The sequence below is a fragment of the Microplitis mediator genome, chromosome 5, assembly GCF_029852145.1.
Source record: "Microplitis mediator isolate UGA2020A chromosome 5, iyMicMedi2.1, whole genome shotgun sequence".
NCBI classification, from domain to species: domain Eukaryota; kingdom Metazoa; phylum Arthropoda; class Insecta; order Hymenoptera; family Braconidae; genus Microplitis; species Microplitis mediator.
The window spans coordinates 3,378,032-3,398,887 of record NC_079973.1 but is presented as its reverse complement, the minus strand read 5'-3'; the positions used below and the strand labels follow the sequence as shown (position 1 = coordinate 3,398,887).

General features: G+C 32.6%; 1 protein-coding gene across 1 annotated transcript; it reads right to left on the bottom strand.

The window, feature by feature from the left end:
* Positions 1 to 644: 644 nt before the first annotated feature.
* LOC130667688 (probable ATP-dependent RNA helicase DDX31) lies at positions 645 to 20,692 on the bottom strand. Its single transcript, XM_057469456.1, has 9 exons — positions 20,492 to 20,692; positions 18,700 to 19,410; positions 18,354 to 18,620; positions 17,290 to 17,510; positions 16,610 to 17,162; positions 16,319 to 16,549; positions 13,697 to 14,039; positions 10,701 to 10,902; positions 645 to 9,355 (listed from the first exon to the last, which is right to left on the bottom strand). Exons 1-9 carry the CDS (start codon positions 20,558 to 20,560, stop codon positions 9,223 to 9,225), a joined length of 2,730 nt encoding a protein of 909 aa, XP_057325439.1. The 5' UTR covers positions 20,561 to 20,692; the 3' UTR covers positions 645 to 9,222.
* Positions 20,693 to 20,856: the final 164 nt, after the last annotated feature.

The window sequence follows — 20,856 nt, the reverse complement described above, 5'->3', positions numbered from 1 at the left end:
TAGTTATAACAATTCTTAAAAAATTTGACGTTACCTAAATTTAATCTAACGAATGAACGTTAAAGTAAAAAATGTCCGGCTCTGCGCGATTTTGAAAACAGTCATTTAATTTAAATTTATAATCTATTATAAAATAATTTGATACATCATATTTTAATATATTTAGATTCACAAATAATTATTTATCAATAATAATATTTTTAGTTGTAATTTTTTTTTATAAAAATTATAAAAAAACGCCTTAAACATTCAAAGTCAGCGACTAATGGTACTGAGCGGGTATACCCCCTATATATAGGGGCATTACCTCATATATTTTTTTTATATTTTAAGATAAATTTTTCATATGTTTAAATTACATATGAGATATAAAAAATATATGTGAAAATCGGCCGAAAGTTAGCCGTAAAAAATATATGTTTTATACATATTGTATATATTTATATATTTTTTATACATTTTTAATATATTTTTTTTACAAATTTTTTTCATGGAGAATATTCATACACATATGGTTATTCCATTGGTACATATGAATATGAATATAAATAAATATAAAAAAAATTACATATATTGTATACCGTGTAGATATTACGTGTGTATATCGATAATGTACACAGAAACGAATAAAGAGAGTAAATAATATTTTTGTGGTGTAAAAAATATGATGGCCACAGAGCAAACGTCGGTCGGCCGCAATCTTCGGGCAATTTCCTTTTACACTGACCAATCTACCTTACGCTGAGTAAACATAAAAATAAAATAATACATATAAATTCGCTGATGTATATATATATATACATGTGCTTCGAAATCGAGAAAATAATCCAGAGGATATAAAAAATAAAATAATAACGATGATATTTTACGGATAATGTGGTGGTTTTTTTTTCGGTAGCTATTCGAAAAAACAATCTGTTTCGATAATAGAATTCCTCAGCAATTGTTTCAATATTCTCCGGTTCTTGGACGTGATAAACGTCTAAATGGTTATGCTGCAAAATATATCTGACGGATAATTTAAATCCTCATTTTTTATAAAACATTAACCCTCCTTTTTTTTATTATTCAGCTTCATTTTATTTTATTTATAATATCAAGGATCATCGGCGTATATTGAGGGAAAAAAGGGTATGGGTGAGCTCGAGCGAGGTAACAAATGAGCTTTAGACAGCCGAGGTTGAAGGCGGTACTTTTGAAGGCCTTTTTCTTGGCTGCCGGGGGTCAAAACTGTCCAGTAGCAACATTCTCTTGCTCTTTCTTTCTCTTTCTCTTATATATATTTATTATATATACCTTTTTTTTCTTTATATATATGTTCCCTCTTGCTCTCGACCCTCAACTGATCGACCAATTCCCTGGCATGCTTTGAGGCAGCTCAGTAATGAATGAGAACGAACAATAGATTGACGTAGAAGCCGTCATTTAGGAACGTACGCGAGGGGTTAATGAGACTCCCTTATTTTCGATCGATCGTAATTACAGTTTGGTAGCTCTCCAAGTGCCTTTTCATCCATTAAAACAAGTACTAATAATTATTTAACAATATTATTGTACTAAATTTAATAAAACATTAAGCGTAATTACGCTTTTTAAAATTTAAAATACAATTTATTGTTACTATTGTGTGTAACTGTATTTAAAAGTCGATTAATTAAATATTTATTTATCAATAATTATCAATTAATATCAAGTTATGTATAATTAAATAATAGTACAAACGTAAATTAGTGTATGGGGTCGTTAAATTCAAATGAATTTGGATAGAGAGTTAAATCGCATTCGGGCGCGTGTTTCTAATCCGTGGCTGTCCACAAAGAGCTTGGGGTAATTAATTAGGTTTGACTTCCCGCACGTGAATTACTGAGCAAAGAGAAATAGACGGAGAGACTGAGATTCAGGGAGAGTTTGAGTTGAGAGACGCCGGATGCTAGATGAAGACTTTGAGTATTTCGTCGTAAGGGACTCGATTAATTAATCGTAAGTCAGTGAGGAATAAGAGGACGAGGGGATTTAGTCACCTTTTAGAGAAAGCTACACAGACGTGTACTTAGATATTACATTAGCCGTAAAGAGAATAATGACCGAAACTTTATTTCAATTGTCTACTGTTTTACTGATAAATATATACAGTCCCGTGAAATTTTAAAATCCTGGTAGAGAGAAATTCTTATTTTTTAAATTTGCGAAACAAAGTCAACATACTCAAGGTTTTAATTTTGGAAAATATATACACAGAAAAAAAAAATTCTCGACTGAAGGTAAATATTCTTGATTCAAAAAAATTTTTTTGGAAACCTAAATTTTCTCAGATAAAGTAGAAATTTCCGACCAAGACGAATTTTTTTTAACCAAGACAAATTCTCTTGGCTCAAGAAAATCTTGACTTGGTTCCCGAAAACGTTTGTCTTCCAAAATATTTTCTTGACTCAAGATAACTTTTTTTTCTGTGTATGGGTGACATTGCTTTCATTTTTTAAATTTAGGTCCTCCCAAAAATATTTGAATTTTTTTTGACAACAATGAATGTTTATAGGGTAGAGGTGCCGTTTTTGACCACTTTAGGACACGTTTTGAAAACTGAAAAAAAAATAATTTGTAAAACATGCAGTGACGTAACTTATTTTCAAAATGAGTTGCAATAGAAATTTTATTTTATACTTTTTCATTGATTGAAATAAAGTATTGTCCAAAAATGGAGCAGTGGCAACAAATGGTACTTCTACTCATTCATTTATTGTTTAAGGTAAAAGACCTAGTACCCGATCAGAAAATTAGTACCTGATCACTCCATGAATTTATATATCTATATTTAGTAAAATTTAGTAAATATAGATATACAAATACATGAATGATCGGGTACTAGTTTCCTGATCGGGTACTAATTCCCTGAACGGGTACTAGTTCCCTGATTAGGTACAGGTCTTTTACCCTATCGAAATACAAACACATAAGTGATCGGGTACCAGTTTTCTGATTGGGTACTAATTCTCTGTTCGACTATTAGTTCTCTGATCGGGTACTAGTTCCCTGATCAGGTACTGGTTCTCTTACCGTTTACTCATAAAGTAAAAAATTTTTGTGTGACATGAAATAGAAAAAAATCGATATTTTGAAGTAAGACTGAAATTTGAAAAATGTATAAAACAATTGTCACCTAAATATAGATATAGATCTTTTTTGTTTAATAAAAATATGCATAAACGGAGGAGAGGAAGAAGGCATAATAATGGCGTAGGGTGGTGCAGAGAATGTAGTGTTGAGTGAATAAAGAAATAAAAGAAAGGCAGTAAGAGTAATGCCGAGGGAAGCAGTTAAAACCGTTGCATGTGTGCCCCGGAGAGATTCAGAGGCTCTCGCCACACGTACCCTTTGTCTCTGCGTTAGCTAAGCTTTTGTTTCGGTTATACGAGCGAGGATACTCTTCACCACTAGCATAACCACCATCGCCATCACCACCCAGTCACTCCTTCTATCTCTTTCTTTTATCCCATATAACCAGCGACGTGCGCGCACCAATAAAACGAAAAACATCACCCGCACACTTTACAATGCCTCCGAATTTGCATAATTTCGCGTAATCTCCGCCATTTTGGGTCTCTCGCGATTTTAAATCCAAGTGCTCTTCTTTGCAGTCTCCAGCGGCAACTTGCTATGCGTTATTGTTGTTGTTATTGTGTACAAGAGACACTGCTAAACTATACCACCCAGTGTCTTTTTAGCCGAAGAAGAGAGACAGAAAGAGTGAGTTAGCAGGGAAGCGGGATACCAGGAAGAATTTATATTCTCCAGAAGAGCTTTCCCCCGAACGCTTTTATCGCGGCGTCGCGCAGGCACTTTGTCTCCACGAGAATGCTTCCGTAAATAAAAATAAATGGCTTTAAGAGGAAGACAGCTATAGATGTGGAAAATATAACGCAGTTACACATATATATCTTCATATACATACACACATATATAAAAATAATAACAAGTAAAGACAATATACTTTTCCATGATCAAACTAAATCTCACAGTCCCATGTTAGATTTAAATTACACTGCACGCTATTCTCTCATTATAATCAGTGTACCTGAATATATATATATACATACATATGTGAGAAATACTGTATAATATATATGTATGACTTGTTTAGTGGTAGCGTGCCCAATATAAGTACCTAGTTGACGATTAATCGACTCTCCCGTTGGTTATTTTACAGCATGTGAGTCATTAGTTCTCATACTTAAACTATTATCAAGTTTCTATATTACGTATTCATATATATACATATATATACGTATAATATATAATAATGCAGGGCCTATCGGTAAATCCATTTACCCATTGGTTATTATTCCACCGGCATAATCATGTAGATATACTCATTATCGGCTGAATAGGCGTTTGCTTGACAGCCGTCATTTGCACTATTTATCATATTGTTCACACGTCTTTTGTATTTTTTAAAAGCCAAACAACCAGTGGAAGAAGATAAAATAATCTATGATAATTTGCTTGATTATTTTCGGCAAAAGTTTGGCTCTAATTTTTTTTTTCTAAATGACTTCTGGCTCTGTTGCAGGGACGTGGATTTCCATGTTCTCTGAGCTGCTATTATTTATAAATAAATAATAAACAGCAATAATAAATAGCGCATTGATAGCAGGATTTGCCATATGTCGACATGTGGATAGTCCGCTCGCGTGCGGTTTGCTCGGAGGCTTTTTAAAATTCACGGCGTCTCACGTGAGCTCAAAGACCCGTCATCGAGCTGTTAACAATCGCTCGAAGCGATTCAATTAAACTACTCGAGGTTCCCTGGTGTTAATATAACATGAGCTCAAAAAAACCTATAAACGCTCTTACTCTTATTCTTTGTTATATCGCGCGGCATTTCGACGGTTTTTAGTGGGACCCGAGAGCGTAAAAAAATAAGTTTCGGTAATTTGTTTTATGGCCGCAATATCGCACGTTTGTTAATAATGAGCTGTTTTAAATTGTTGAGGACTAAACAACTGTTGGCTCATCATCGTCATTACGATAGTAATAATAATAATAATAACGATGATGATAAAGTAAATAAAGAGAGAAAATTCAAGAGCTGTATTTCAAACCGCAGAAGGGAGGAAAGTATATTCAGTGGTGGCTGGATAAATTACCTGGAAGTTTACCAATTCGACATTTTTTTTTTATTTTCTTTTATTTTTACTTTATTTATTTATTTAGGTTTTATTTTTAGTACGGGAACGAACCGCGCACGAGTAGGATAAAAAAAAAGGTGAGCCAGAAGTAGGGAGAAACTGATAATCTTGGAAGGGGCTTTTTAAATTGGCTTCTTTGACGCCAACGTGCCGGGATGAGTTTCATATCAGAATAATTTTCGAGACCCCCTCCCGCCTTTCTTTCACAATTTACTTTTTTCTTTTAACTTTTTTAACCATTTTTTTTTTACACTCAGTAACAAGAAATAACATCTGATTTGTTAAACACAAAATCATCATGTACTTCAGCTACTTTACTTTATACGCGATAAATCATTATTGTTATTATCATTATCTATGGTAGTAATTGTGTAAAAATATTTAATAATTAATACAATAATTACTTCCGGTGTAATAACATAAATTAAAAATAAAAAAACAGTATGCGGAGATAAAGTGTTGGCTGGAATTATGAAAAATCCACACTTAGAGGCTTATTAAATTCAATGGACATTATTATTGTTATTGTTATTGTTATTTTAATATTTAATACTCGAGTGAAAAGAAAGTTAAGTGAGGATTTCTCAAAACAAACTAAGATTGGCGCGTGATTAATGCTAGAAAATGAAATTACAGTCAGTAAAGTTGGTGCAGTTTATGTATACATACATACATACAAATGTATATAAATATATGTGTATTATAGTTGAGAAGCTAACCGGGAAGATGGGTAAAATAAAGTAATTGTTGCCATTACTTGAGGTAAGAACGCGCGTGTTTTGCCTGCCAGTGAGCGTGAGCACAGAATGTGCGCAAACGCAAATGCAGTAATACCACGGAATTATCCGCGTTTGTGTGCATATATTTATGTATTATATACTTATCTACACACATACATGTATGGATAAATAGATAAGTATAATGAGTGTGTATGTGCATGTGTGCTCACTCTGTGAGAACCTGGGCAATTATGAGTTACATTCAGATCACAATCCACTATGAGTTTATAACTAATTAATTTAGATGTCTCAATTGCTCTTATTAATTGTTATATATAACGTTCTTACTATTCATACGCGCACATGATACATAATCGTTCAACTATAAATATATATATGTATATAAGTAGATTATTAATAAGTTGTAATTAAAACGCAGTAGGGATGAGCAAGCAGAATTAAAAACAAAATTATTGAGAAAAATTGAACCTGTACTTGAATAATTAAATTTACTACAAGTTATTGACGTAAGTGATCAGATGTTACTCTGAAAGTCCAGGGTTCGAATCCCGGCTTGAGTTTTTTTGGACTAGTCATTAGAAAATCACTAAAAAGGTGACCGAGTATACCGACCGCAAAAAGAGAAGTCATGGACCCGAATTTTAAAAATATGGAGGTGAAGTTTCGGTCCATGAAGATTATGGGAATCACGGAAACTTCATGTGGTCTTCCTATAACGGCAGGGATTTGAAGTGGATCTTAATTTTCATTTTAAATCATAGAATATAAAAATATTGATTTGTTTGAAGCCTTAAGATAGAGGTGAAGTTTTGGTTCATAAAAATCATGGGAATCACGGAAACTGTTCCTGTGGTCTTCCTGTAACGGCAGGGATTTGAAGTGGATTTTAATTTTCATTTTAAATCATAGAATATAAAAATTTTGATTTGTCGAAGGCCGTAAGATGGACGGTGGAGTTACGGTCCATCAAGATCGAGATACTATTGACGCATTAAGAGAAAAATGACTGTCTATACACAAGAAAAAAAAGATTTTTTGCTCAAGAAAAATTTTTAATTACGAAACGGAAGTAAAAATTTTTTTAGGACTAAAGAAATTTTTTTTCGCCCCAAACAAATTTTCGTTTTCAATTCATAATTTAGAGTGTCAATGAACGTCACTGAAATTTGGGGTTTGCGTAACAAAATATCCGCGGAAATAATATCCGATGAATAAAATATCTACGGACAGAATATCCTGAAAATTGACGTAACAAAGGGATAAATTCATCAGATCAAAATTTTCATAGTTAAAATAACAGTAGAAGAAAGTTATTAAAATCATATTTTATAAACATTTATCATTCAATTCATTAAATACTTGATGCGAAAATACATATGATTGATACATACATAAATAGATGTGAAACATAGCGGTCTTTTTTCACGAATTTTGTGTGTTTGCAAGTACAAAAATATACCCACACATAAAATGGTGTGAAAGATAGCGCTCTTTTTTCACGAATTTTTTGTGAAAAATATTTAATCAATTGAATTTTTTTACGGATATTTTGTCTACAGATTTTTTGTCCGCGTAAATTTTGTCTGATGGATATTTTGTCCACGGATATCTAAGCGTATCACTCATTTGGCGACCATTGATAAAAGAAAAAAAAAGATAAGTTTTCTGAATGATTATTGACGTTAGAGAATAAGAACAAGTAAAAATAAAAAAAAATACATGATAATAATTGAAGTTGTCGGTTATAAGCTAAGATACCAATAAAATAATAAAATAAAAATGAAAAGCAGTCCTCGGATGTAGAGCTATTGTATTATTATTATATCTTTGAGGAAATGGTATAGTAGTATTATAAACGCATATACAACCGTGATTACAAACATACGTCGCTCTCACTTTCCTCCTGGGAAAGTTTACGCACTGAGCGTGTTAATTATAATGCAAGTTAAGTAATGGCGATATTGCGAGCTATTAACGTGTATTCCGGTACAAGAAAAATCACGAAGCCTTCGTGACAATGTATATGCGAAAAATAATATATAATGATATAAGAGCATATAAATACAATAATAATTAATCCACATATAGCAGGAAGATCTATCTATACACATATGTAAGTGGATTATATTAAATGTATAAGGTGACATGATGATGACGGCGATTAAAATAAATATGAAGGCTAGAGAAGCGTGAATTTGAACAATAAAAAATTCATAGGAACAAGTCGAGATCGATAGTGATAATCGCGAGTCGGGATTAACACGTCTCAGGCGTTAAGCCGAAATGTTAAGTAACCAATGAGAGTCAATTTAGTTTTAGTTGCTGGATAGTTAAATGTTTGTGGGAATTATATACACGTACTTATACATATATATATATAAGTAATAATATACTGTGTATATATTATGGATAAATGTATATGTATATTAGAACCGGCAGTAAGTCTATGGCTTCTTTGCACGACAGGCCAATAAACCGTTTCCACGGTGAACAGCGCGACCATAAAATGCTAATTTACCTTTTTTTTAGCAGGATGTTAGTACGTTTTCAAACGGATTTCATGATCTCTGGGTTCACGTAAATATTTCCTGTCGATACGATGATCACTCGAGAGCTGAATAAAAAGTTATAAACAATAAACAAATAATAAAATAAAACAATCATTATATATTTATATTATTGTTTAACTAACGGAGTTTAAATTAATCCTTTACTTCGGATAATACGTTATTGTCACGTCGGTCATTTTTACCAGCATCAGAATTTACGGGCATTCACGCTCAACCCTTAGGCAATTTATCTCCTAAAGGATAGAATGAGGAAAAATTAATAATTAAATTGAATTAAAATCCTTTTGTAAGATGGAATTATATGTACGTACGTGTATATATGTATATGTATATGTATATGTATGAATGTATAGAGATGGATGAGCAAGCAAGTGTAGTTGGGACTTAACCGACACGGGCTTTATTTGCAAGTAATTTTCACTCGCGATACCAAAAAAAATTTGAAAATAATGCATTAGTATTAATCATATCTCCATCACAATCATCGTCTCTCCTTTAACGTTCAACAACCCTCTTCAAGCTCACTCTCTACCGTTCGCGTCTCCGACCTCAGTCAATGAGACTTCATAATAACTTACGTTCAAGTGTATATTAATGTGGATATATATCTATATAAGTTGCCACGACTATCATCGATCATCGCTAAGAGTCACCGATAATTTACGTAATTATTAAAAATATTTTATTGCGATGAATTTTTTTATTTTTTTATCTAATCTCCAGTTGTCATTTTTTAGATTTTTTCAGCGGCGCTAATCCATCTCCGTACTCGGAAATATTTAGCATCCGCGAGCGTTTCAATGCGCCGGCACCGAGTCCATGTTCCTTGGATTCTTTTTGCTGCCTTATTCTCTCGGTTCTGAAATTATAAAGACATTTTTTTGTTTATTTAATAACAAATTATGTGAGTAAATTCAAAAATTAAAGCTGGTAAAATAAAATAACTGGGTAATGGGAAATGATTGTTTTTAAAAAATTCCAGACTTGCACTTTGAGGGCTGAATTAGTCCCAGTGGAGTGGGATAGACTCATCTCATCTTTATTATTAAAACTGGGTAATTTTTATGATTCGATGTAAACGACATGTGGTCCACATTGGGGGGTGCCCGACGGCGGTGAGGACAGGACATTATAATGAGAAATTGACAAAAAATGATTCGCTTCAAAGTGAGATTATAGCGGTGAGTAGAGCGTGACTACCAACGGCCGTGCCGAATTATTTTATTTCTCATATACTCTCATCCATTTTTTGTCAGTATTAATTCTTAAAATACTCAAAGACTATAGTAGAGTTATACTCAACGACATCACACGGTCATCATATATATGTACCGCCTACGGTTAAATTGTTGGGACTCAGTATCCCCAATTCAGCATACAGACAAAAAGATTCGGTAGTAATATACCGGGTAGATCATTAAATAAAATAAATAAAAGTATCATCAGTTATTGTCTGTTGGATGACAAGCTGACGTTTAAATTTTTCCAACCGTTTTCCCGGGTAATTCAGCAACCGTGTGATAATAATAATTATAATATACACTTGGATTATCCCAGGTGACAAGCGTTACGGAGAGTAAAAAATAGTGAGCCAACGCGGATGAGAATCGCAGTTGGCTCTGGACAGAACAAATAGTGACGAAGCTGAGGTATATAGACACGGGGGTTTGTGGAGTCGTGCATACAACCGAGTTTCCGTAAATGACCGAGTTACCAGGCCGGAAGTGGTGGTCGCATCAGTCTGTTTAATAGCCGTATTGTATAATTATGAACAATGGAGAGACCTCGAGAACGCCAGAGAACGGCATCAACGATGCTTATGAGTGGGGAGGACGGTCAGCAAGTGCGAATCCGAGTATTCACGTTCACATTGACTACAAATGTCATACCAAGTGCAAGCTCTGACTGAAGAGGACGACTGGGAGGGAGGGAGAGACAGGGAGAGATGGATAAATAGTGGCGACGTATGGCTGCTACCATACGACATCATGTCCATTTGTCGTACATGACGAATGACACCTTGACGCTTTTCACATTACTCTAGTTTAGTACCACCCTAAGCTCAAGTTTCAACTCTCTCTGTCTCTCCCTGGCTGTTTATTCTCGGTATTGTAACGACCCATGAATCCTTTATTAATAAGCAACAGATTTACTGTCACTAGCTCAGATACTGAATTAAATTACTTGTACAGAAGATACTTTACCTTTCGTTAGACAATCTGTTGTTGTGGACCGGCTTCTCTGGATTTTTTTCCCGAAACTGTTTGTTGACGGAACCTATTCGCTGGGGCGGATCTCTCAGAGCGAAACTCTTGGCATAGTGACCCAAGTGAAGGGTTTTGCGGTCGAAAATATCCCGCATATCCCGGGGATAGCTCGTGTAGAAACGCATCCAAGACGCGTAAGCTGAAAAATAAAATGTCAAAACTTTATACAAAGCTCGAGTAAAGTAAAAAAATGAATCATGGTGGCCACAGATTTTTGAGATTGAAATTCCCTGAGTTTTCCAGGTATTCCAGTCAAACAATTCAAAAATTCCCTGACTATGTGTAGTAGTATTAAAGCATTGGAAATATTTATTTAATTTAAAATAAAATGATATAAGTCATTTTAATCAATAATTAATCATTGTCGTTAAATGAAGCTGTTTTTTATTATTTGTCAATGTTCATTGTTTTTTTTTTATTTATTAAATGAATAATTTTTTATTTTTGATTTGAAATCCATGTTTTTATATAACTTACTCTATAATAAAATATAAATAAATTTTTCATTTTCACTAGAATAAATTTCATAAATAAGAATATTTCATAGAATATTAATAAAGTATTAATGAAGTACGTGTATAATAAATATAGTGAAACTTATTAGTTCATTACTTATGTATACATTTAATGTTTTTAGTTTTTTAACTTGTCAATATGGATGTTAAGAGCTTGAAGATCCTGGCGATTGGTTTCTACTAAGACTTTTTTTTTCTAACAGCCTTGATAATTCTAACTGCTTCATTTTTTCGCTATTGGAATCAATTTCTACTAATTTTTTTTCAAGATGGTTTTACAACCGCATTCGCCACGTCACTTTTTCAACAGTTTTGACAGAAAACTAAATTTGTCGGATTTTTTCAGTCAAAAGAAAGAAAGTGAAAATTTTTCCAGCTTTGTGACGAAATTCCCTGACATTCCCTGACTTTTCCAGTATATTTATAACTCCTTAAAATTTCCAGGTTTTCCAGAAATGTGGCCACCATGTGAATACTTTTTATTCTGACATCTATCGGATGTCTTAAAGCGCGAGGTTCGTGGCAAAAAATGTCTATTATACGAGCAGCAATATTTCCAAGACTCGGTTACTTCTGTCTCTCCTCTCATTCTTTACTTTATTATATAATATATATACTAATCCTGAAGAAGTCACTAAGTATAAAAGGGAATAAATGTTTTTCTCCATTTAACACATAAATCTAGCGAAGGCGGTGACGAGGGCGGTAATACCGAGAGATAAAAAGAGAAAGAGTGAGAGTGATGGGTGGAGAAGCCTCACAGCGCCGGGTAAGCATTGTTCCTAAGTGATGTAACTGCGTCTTATTGTATTTGTATCCTGTATCGTATTGTTAAGACTCTCTTCGCCACAAAGCGTAAGTGGTTTCGGCGGAAGCCACATTCAGCGGTTAGATTGTGTCGGTCCTCACACCCACTACTTCTCCATATCCCAATACGCCAACAACAACAACAACAACAACAACAACGACTACCTTCCCTACTGCAAAAAACGTTCGTGCTCTTAAACCACACTCAGTAACTTGTTATTAAGTCCAATCAGATCTACTCGCTTTATTCTACGACACGTCTGTGAAAAGTTATTCCATAAATAAATCATTTGATAAATATTATAAAACAATTTTCGTGTCCACAGGACTAATGAGCTAAGAATGGATAAATAAATAAGTTAATAAAAAAAAATTAACATGGAACGAGTGTAGTTCACACTCGATAATAAGTTAAGGGTGTGAGGACGTGTATGGACACGGGGGTTGAGTGGATGAATCCCTTGGCTTAGTGGCGAGGGATCGAAACCCAGGGGGTTGTTCTATAGAGCAATGCTTGCTATTAAGGGCTGTTCAGCTCTATTGGGGTGATAATATTACGAATTAGCGAGATTTCCACTCTACGCCTCTAGGTGGTAATGCTGCTACTGCTCCTGCTATTACTTCGACTAAAACTAAAACCACAAGCGATATCACATTGAATTAATTTAAGAGGAAATTATATTACCACTAATAGTGTATAACTCGGACTAACAGCAACTTTCATATGGTATTTCATCATATTCTGTATACCCAAGGACGTATCGATGACTTTGCTAAATATTTTTTTTAATAGACCTCAACAATTGGATAGTAAATTTAATCTAAATGGAGTTTTATAGATTTTTCCCAGAGCCATGACAAATTGGTTATTTTTATGTGTGTGAGTATAGAGATTGACTGGCAATTTTTATTCCCACGACTAGCCTCGGGCAATTAATCTATCAGTCATTTGTGCTGTGTAGAGAAATGGTCAAGTGGTTTGCCGTGTAGCGTCAGTCAACAAAATCCTCAACTGTTGAGGCTTTTAAAAAGTGTGGCTAACCTTCGTGTAAAAATCCGATCCGACCACTAACAATTTCAGCACCCGAATGCCCTTTCAACGAGATTTACGATCCGAAAATTTTATCTCGGATGCTGAGCGAAGGGCCCGGGCCAACTAACCGAAGGCTACGTAATTTGAGGGAGGAATTATTTTAATATACGTCAATTCAGTACATATATAACACCCCACTGAACGAATTCGAGTGGTCGCATAATAGATTTATTATTACAGCAAATAAATTCCTCCTTGTAACAACCCTAATAGAGTAACTATGGCTTGACAAACAAGATCATCCCTCCTTGCTCATATACTATGTAAATATGACTGCAAGAAGCGAAAAAAATTTAAGAGAAGGAGGCAAATGTGCATGAATGAGAGACATGAATTTATATGTATGTATATATAGTAAGCAGCGTATGGGGTGAGTTTATATGCCAGGAGGGTGACATAAATATTGGCTCAGCCCCTTAACATCCGAGTCACCCGACTTTACTTTCTGATCAAACGAAATCAGACTATTCCCAACACTTGATTACACATTTACGTTAATATTTTTATTAGATCCTCACCCTTGCAAGCCGCGGCGTGTAGCTTACTGTCATTCAACACGAAATTCTCAAATTTATTCTGTAGATTTGTGGCGGCTTCTTGGACGGTATTTTGTCGGGACAGGGGCCCCATCAGCCGTAGCAATATGTCATCCATGTCCTCTTGTTTGATACGTATCTTACGTGACTCCAGCATGCGGACAAATTCTATTTCCGGCGGCGTCAGAAAAATAATTGCCGTCCCTGCGGTACCTGCGCGAGCCGTACGTCCGATGCGATGGACATAATCGCGGGCTGATAGAGGTCCAGTGTACTGAATTACACTGTCTACTTTCGGCAAATCTAAGCCACGAGCTGCCACATCCTGTAACATTTAAAAAAAAAAAAAAAGTATTATTATTTTATTTATTAAGGTAAAAGCTTCTATACCCGCTCACTTTTCATTGGAGTGAGATTAAATCACTCAATATAAATTAATAAATAAAATGAAAAACCATTTCTTTTTTTATAGTTATTTTTTGAAGTTTCGAGTATTAGAATAAAATTTAAGTTTGAAGAATAGTGTTGACAATTAATTATTATTAATTTTTTAAATAAGGTCCTTGAGTGTACCCATGGTCACTCACTAAAAGTTGTGATGTCCCATTACTCGATCAACACATGGCCCTACAGTCGCTCAAAGACGATATCAATTAAACTATGATAACAGGGTGGCCACAAAGAAATGATTTCGAAATTTCTTGATACTTCTCGGTTTTCCAGTGAAGTTTTTCACATTTTCCCTGATTTAGAAATTTTATTCGTATCATTTAGATTTCAAAGTTTTTATTATATTTTCATTTTTAATAATTAAATTTTATAATTAAATCATGCGAGAAACCAGAAAAAAAGGGCAATAAAATAAATTAATATTGCCTACTTTTGATTATTCGATGTTAAAAATGTATAAGTTAAAATATTTAATAAAAAATTTTATGATTTAAATAAATTCAAATACACTGGTTACAAAAATTAAGGGATATTAAAAAAATTTCAAATTTTTTAGTAATATTGAACAGTTTGTAACTCGAAGGAAAATGGTCGTACAATAAAAACAAAAAGTCAAATTGTAGCTTCAAGGGTCTAGTTTTCTGATTTGGGTCTTTAAATTTTTTTATTATGCACGGTTCCGGAGCAATCAAAAATCAATTATAATTATCGAAAAAAATTTATTGAAGCTCGTGGACCGTTTTTAAGACGAGCAAAAATTTGCTAAATTTCTTTTTCGATAGTTTTCTTAGGATTACTTCGGAACCGCACATAATAAAAAAATATAAAGACCAGATCAGAAAACTAGACACTTGAAGCTACAATTTGCCTTTTTTGTTTTTGTCATATGACCATTTTCCTTTGAGTTACAACCTATTGAAAATCACTTTAAAATTTGAAATTTTTTTAATATCCCTTAATTTTTATAACTAGTGTATAATTGAAAATTTTTTAAATTTTGAACTGTTACAATTTAATTTCCAGATACTTTTCGAAATTCCCTGACAATTCCCGGTTGCATTAAATTCCCTGATCATGCCCGATATTTCCGGTTTTCCCGGTTTGTGGCCACCCTGGATAAGTTTATTGATTTTGAAAATAATATATATAATAAACTACTTTATTCTTTCATAATATAAAATTTCATAGTTATAAAAATTCTTAAAAAATTTGACGTAACCTAAATTTAATCAAACGAATGAACGTTAAAGTAAAAAATGCCCGGCTTTGCGCGATTTTGAAAACAGTCATTTAATTTAAATTTATAATTTATTTTTAGTTGTAATTTTTTCTTATAAAAATTATAAAAAAACGTCTTAAACATTTAAAGTGAGCAACTAATGGTCCTGAGCGGGTATAGGGGCTTTTACCTTATATACGAGAGGATAATCAAGTCTATTTTCCCGTTAGTTTGTTTTAACATTTGTTTAAATATCTTATAGACTGAAAGGATTATTTGTTTTTTGTTGCCGGTGACCAACACAACCCGCTCGAGATATATAATGCCTGCTGAGGACTCCAACGGTGAACGTTTGAAAGCGAGCTCGTCCTTCAACCGCTCTCTATGTTTGGCTAGCTAATGATTTAATGTCGCGAGCATATGAGACTCCACTTGATGGCCCGAAAAGTCTCTTAGCAGTAGGGGGGCACGTCCAGTGGATACTAAAATTCTTTCACGGAACGATTATACATCAATATCTATATATTTTTTTATTTGTTTATTATAAAACTTCTTTTTTATTCACCTTAAATTATAATATTTTACTTTACTACTATTTATTTTATTTTTAACTCCGATTAAATTAATTCAATGGGTGCTACGCTCTTGGTCTAAATCGCGGCGCCAGTTTAATGAGACTCAGCGGTCGGCTAAGCTCTTTGCCAAAGAGTACAAGTGATTATGACAACGTACGTTAATATGTGTACTTTTATCAGCCATTAAATTAAATACTCCCGTATATTTATAAATAATCCGCGACATTTATTTTATATCGCGATACTCACGCCGTATATTTAATTAACTTTTGTTTTTTTATTCACTCGCTAATTTTTACCGTGACTGTGGGGTAAGTAAATATCACAATAAATTGGCAAAAAATGTCCATGTAAACTCACCGTGCTGAGGAGAACTCCGGTACGAGACAGTCTAAAAGTCTTAAAGACTTCCGTTCTTTCTTTTTGCGTCATGTTCCCGTGTAATTTATAAAATTCAACGTCGACGAGGGGATCCGAGTCTTCGTCGTCTTCATCGTCAAGTTTAGTGAGTACTGAAGACAAAATATTTGTGTAATAATCAACCATGTCTTGGGTAGCCATGAAGACTAAAATTTTGTGTTGACCTGCGCGCTGAAAAAAATTCAAATTTAATTAATATAAATTACGGAAAAATTGTATAGTAAAATTTACCTTACAAAGCCCGACAATGGCAGCACTCAGCGTAACCATTTTCAATTTTGGCGGGATAACGACGTAACTCTGAGTGACACTTTCGGGTACAATTAAATCTTCATTTATATCAGACATATTTCCCTTCGAATTTTTTAAATTGTCTTCAGCGGCATCGATAAACATCGGATTCGTCATAGTGAGACCTGCGAGTTTTTCAACGGCACTAGTCAAAGTTGCTGACAATAAAATTGTCTGCCTGCCATTTTTAACACTCGGACTTTTATTTTCTTCACTATCACTTTTATCTGGTTTATTTTTGTCACTTATTTTTTTAACTTTTTTCTGTTTAATTGGAGATTCTTCGGAATCATTATCACTGTCTGTTGCTGAATGATACTCTTGAGTTTCTTCATCTTCTTCTTCTTCTTCTTGATTTTTTTCTTCTACCGCGGGTTCATCGTCTTGCTCAATTTCATCATCAAACTTTTTAACGGTGTTCTGACGCAACATTTTCATCGGATCATACCCAGTATTGTCGTCTGGCTGTGATACATTTAGAGCAGACACAATTCTACCAAAAAAATTTATTTATTAATTAATTATATTTAATGACAACAGAGCAGTCAAGTAAAATAAATTACAGATTACTGGGTACAATAAAGTACGCAGCATTAAATAAATGTAAAAATACCACCTACTCTGAGATATCTTTCTCGTAACCCATGTCGAGCATGCGATCAGCTTCATCCAACACCAAACACTTGACATCATTCATTTTCAAGGCTTCAGTGTGCTTTATATGATCCAATAATCTACCTGGTGTCGCTACTAAAATAGTACATCCACGTCTCAATCTAGCTTTCTCAGCTTTCCGCTTTTCCCCACCGACTAAATATCCCGGGACAATCCACGTGTAAGGCTAAAATATTATTTATTTTTGTTGTTATTAAGGCCACTCCAGACAGTGCCACTTTTTTTAAATTTTCAATGACTCAACTGTCAGGCGTATTAAAATTTTATCAATTAATTTTTAAAAAATATGAAAAATATCACCCTATGGGCCAACCAAAACTTCCCGCTGTTTTCCAGCTCAGAGCTGATGACAACTTGATTTTTTGAAACCGGATCAAAACCAATAACTTGTTTTTTTAATTTAAATTTTGAATTTTTATGGCGGGAAGTTTAAAATTAAAACATTAATTGAAAAAAGGACAATTTTAATGAGATATAGAATTTAAAAAATTACTTACAGTTGACATCAATTGGAAGTTAAACGAAATTGGGAAAATTTTGAATTTTTATGGCGGGAAGTTTCAAATTAAAACATTAATTTAAAAAAGAACAATTTTGATGAGATATAGAATTTAAAAAATTACTTACAGTTGACATCAATTGGAAGTTAAACGAAATTGGGAAAATTTTGAATTTTTATAGCGGGAAATTTAAAATTAAAACATTAATTTAAAAAAGCACAATTTCGATGAGATACAGAATTTAAAAAATTACTTACAGTTGACATCAATTGGAAGTTAAACAAAATTTGAAAAATAAATTTAAATAAAATCACGTCAATTGTTAAATTTCAATTTTTAAATTTCGTGGGCTAAAATTTATTCAAAAAATTTCGTTTAACTCCTGATTGATAGCAACTCTAAGTAATTTTTTTACGGCAGTTCAAAGTCTGCATATTTTTACAAAGAGGAGGGGGGCTGCCTGATCATATCTTTAAAATTTATAATATATCTATCAAATAAACCTTTACCTTAATGAGTTTCAAAAAGCACTCGTAGGTCTGCAGAGCTAATTCACGAGTCGGTACAACGACCAAAGCTTTCAACCCGTCATTCCTTGATAATTTTGGTCTTATTTTATGCAACGACTCAACAATTGGCAGCGCGTAGGTCAGAGTCTTACCAGAGCCCGTTTGTGATCTAATTAAAATATCATTTCCGGTAAAAATTTTAGGAATCGCCTTCTGCTGGACTGTTGTCGCGTGAACTATTTTCATATTTTGTTCTAAATTTGACACCTAAAAGTAAATTTTTAATTTAAGAAACTAAAAAAAATTTATGAGTGATAAGTTAATAAAAAAATGAATGATAACTAACTGCATATGGATGAAGACCAAGTTCAGTAAATGTGACTTTACTAAAAACTGGTTCATTAACCGGCTTAACAAGTCTCTGTCCAATTTTCGGAATCTCTGGATTATTTCCAAACAGTGATGATATTTTTCCAGACGGTTTATTATTATAAACTCGTTCTCTGTCGGGTTTTTTTTCATGCCCATTATTATTTTTAAACTTTGATTTATCATTTAAATTTTTTCTATCGCCGTAATTATTTTTATCCGAATTTTTATCAAATCTTCTCACTTCAAAACTCTGGTTTTTTTCTTCGTGCGAGTTATCAGTAACAGTTGAATTTATTAACAAATTAAAATTAGATTTATCATCATATTTTTTATTATAAATATCAGCCAACGATTTGCTGGATTTATTGTCAACTTTCGGTTTAGCTAAAATTGTTTTCAAACCAGTCGTCGATGGTTTAACAAAAGATACGAGCTCACTGTCTTTACTCTCTTTATCTTTGTCTTTGTCTTTACTATTTTTTAATATCCCACTCAATTTTTTACTAGACTCCACATTGTGGGCTGCAAGTTTAACAGCCCGATTTTTATTCTGAGCAACGATTGCCGCCAATGATTTTTGTTTTATTCTTTTGTTATTTTTGTTACTCGAATCTTCATTTGAATTTTTTTTCAATTTCTTGTCAGGTTTAACTGAATCTTTATTTGAATTTTTATTTTTCGTTACCTGTATTAATTTACACACAATTATTAATTAATAAACTTTAATTTTAAATAAATGAGCGGGAATATACCTGACAATTTGAAATTTTTTAATTTTTGAATAAATAAATAAAATGTAAGCAAAATAAAAATGATCCTGAAGTTCGCAGACAATTCAAAATTTTCGGATTTTTCTTTCAACAATTCAATTTAAAAAAAAAAGAAAACTAAAAAAATGCATATGTAGGAAATTTGAAAATCTATAAGTGCAATTTTTTAAAATCTTTTTCTTTTTAATTTATCGTTTGTGAAAAAATCTAAAAATTATTAGACGGCTAATTTCAGTCTCATAAATAAAAATTAAAAAATCAATACGCGCATTTTTTTAAATTTTATTATTTTAATTAATGGATTTATTTATTTTAAATTTATAAATTGTCTCATATCTGCAACATTTACAATCATTTAAATAATTATTTGAAATGAGTGTAAATGTAACTGACAAGCGGGAATTTTAAAAATTTTTGAATAAATAAATAAAATGTAAGCAGAATAAAAATGATTCTGAAGTCAGCAGACAATTAAAAATTTTTGGATTTTTTTACAATCGATAAATTTAAAAAAAAAAAAAAACTAAAAAAATGCATATGTAGAAAATTAAAAAATCTATAAGTGCAATTTTTTTAAATATTTTTTTTTTATAAATTTGACGTTGGTAAAAAAATCAAAAAATTATTAGACGGCTAATTTCAGTCTCATGAATAAAAATTTTAAAATGCGTATTACGGTAATTAAAAAATCAGCGCGCGCATTTTTAAAAATTTAATTATCTCAATTAATTAATTAATTTATTTAAAATTTATAAATTGTTTCATATCTGCAACATTTACAATGTTTTAAATAATTATTTGAAATGAGTGTAAATGTAACTGACAAGCGGGAATTTTTAAAATTTTTGAATAAATAAATGCGTACTTGGATAAATGAAAAATCCGTGCGCGTAATTTTTTAAATTTCATTATTTTAATTAATTAATTTATTTATTAAGTCTCAAGTCTGCTACATTACACTCATTATTTAAAAACAATGTTTAACCTCTAACTTACCTTCGATACTTGCGACTTTTCTGACAAGCCAGAAACATTTAACAGAATACTCATATTTCCACCGGTCATTTAAACACTCCCGCTAATTTTTTTAAATATTATAAATATTTATAAGTCAATAAATAGTTAAATAAATTCAAATAAACAACACTTGGGTAACAACACGTGGGTAACACGCCGAGCAAGTACTGACTGATATCAGCTGGAGCCAACGCATGCGCACTACAACTTCACTTCGCTCCTTATTTTAAATTATCAGAAAAAAAAAGTTGTAAAAAATTTAATTATCAATTCATAAATTATTCAAATAATTAGAAGTAAATATGGCGGCCACGTCTATGATCCTAAGGTTAGACAATTAAAAA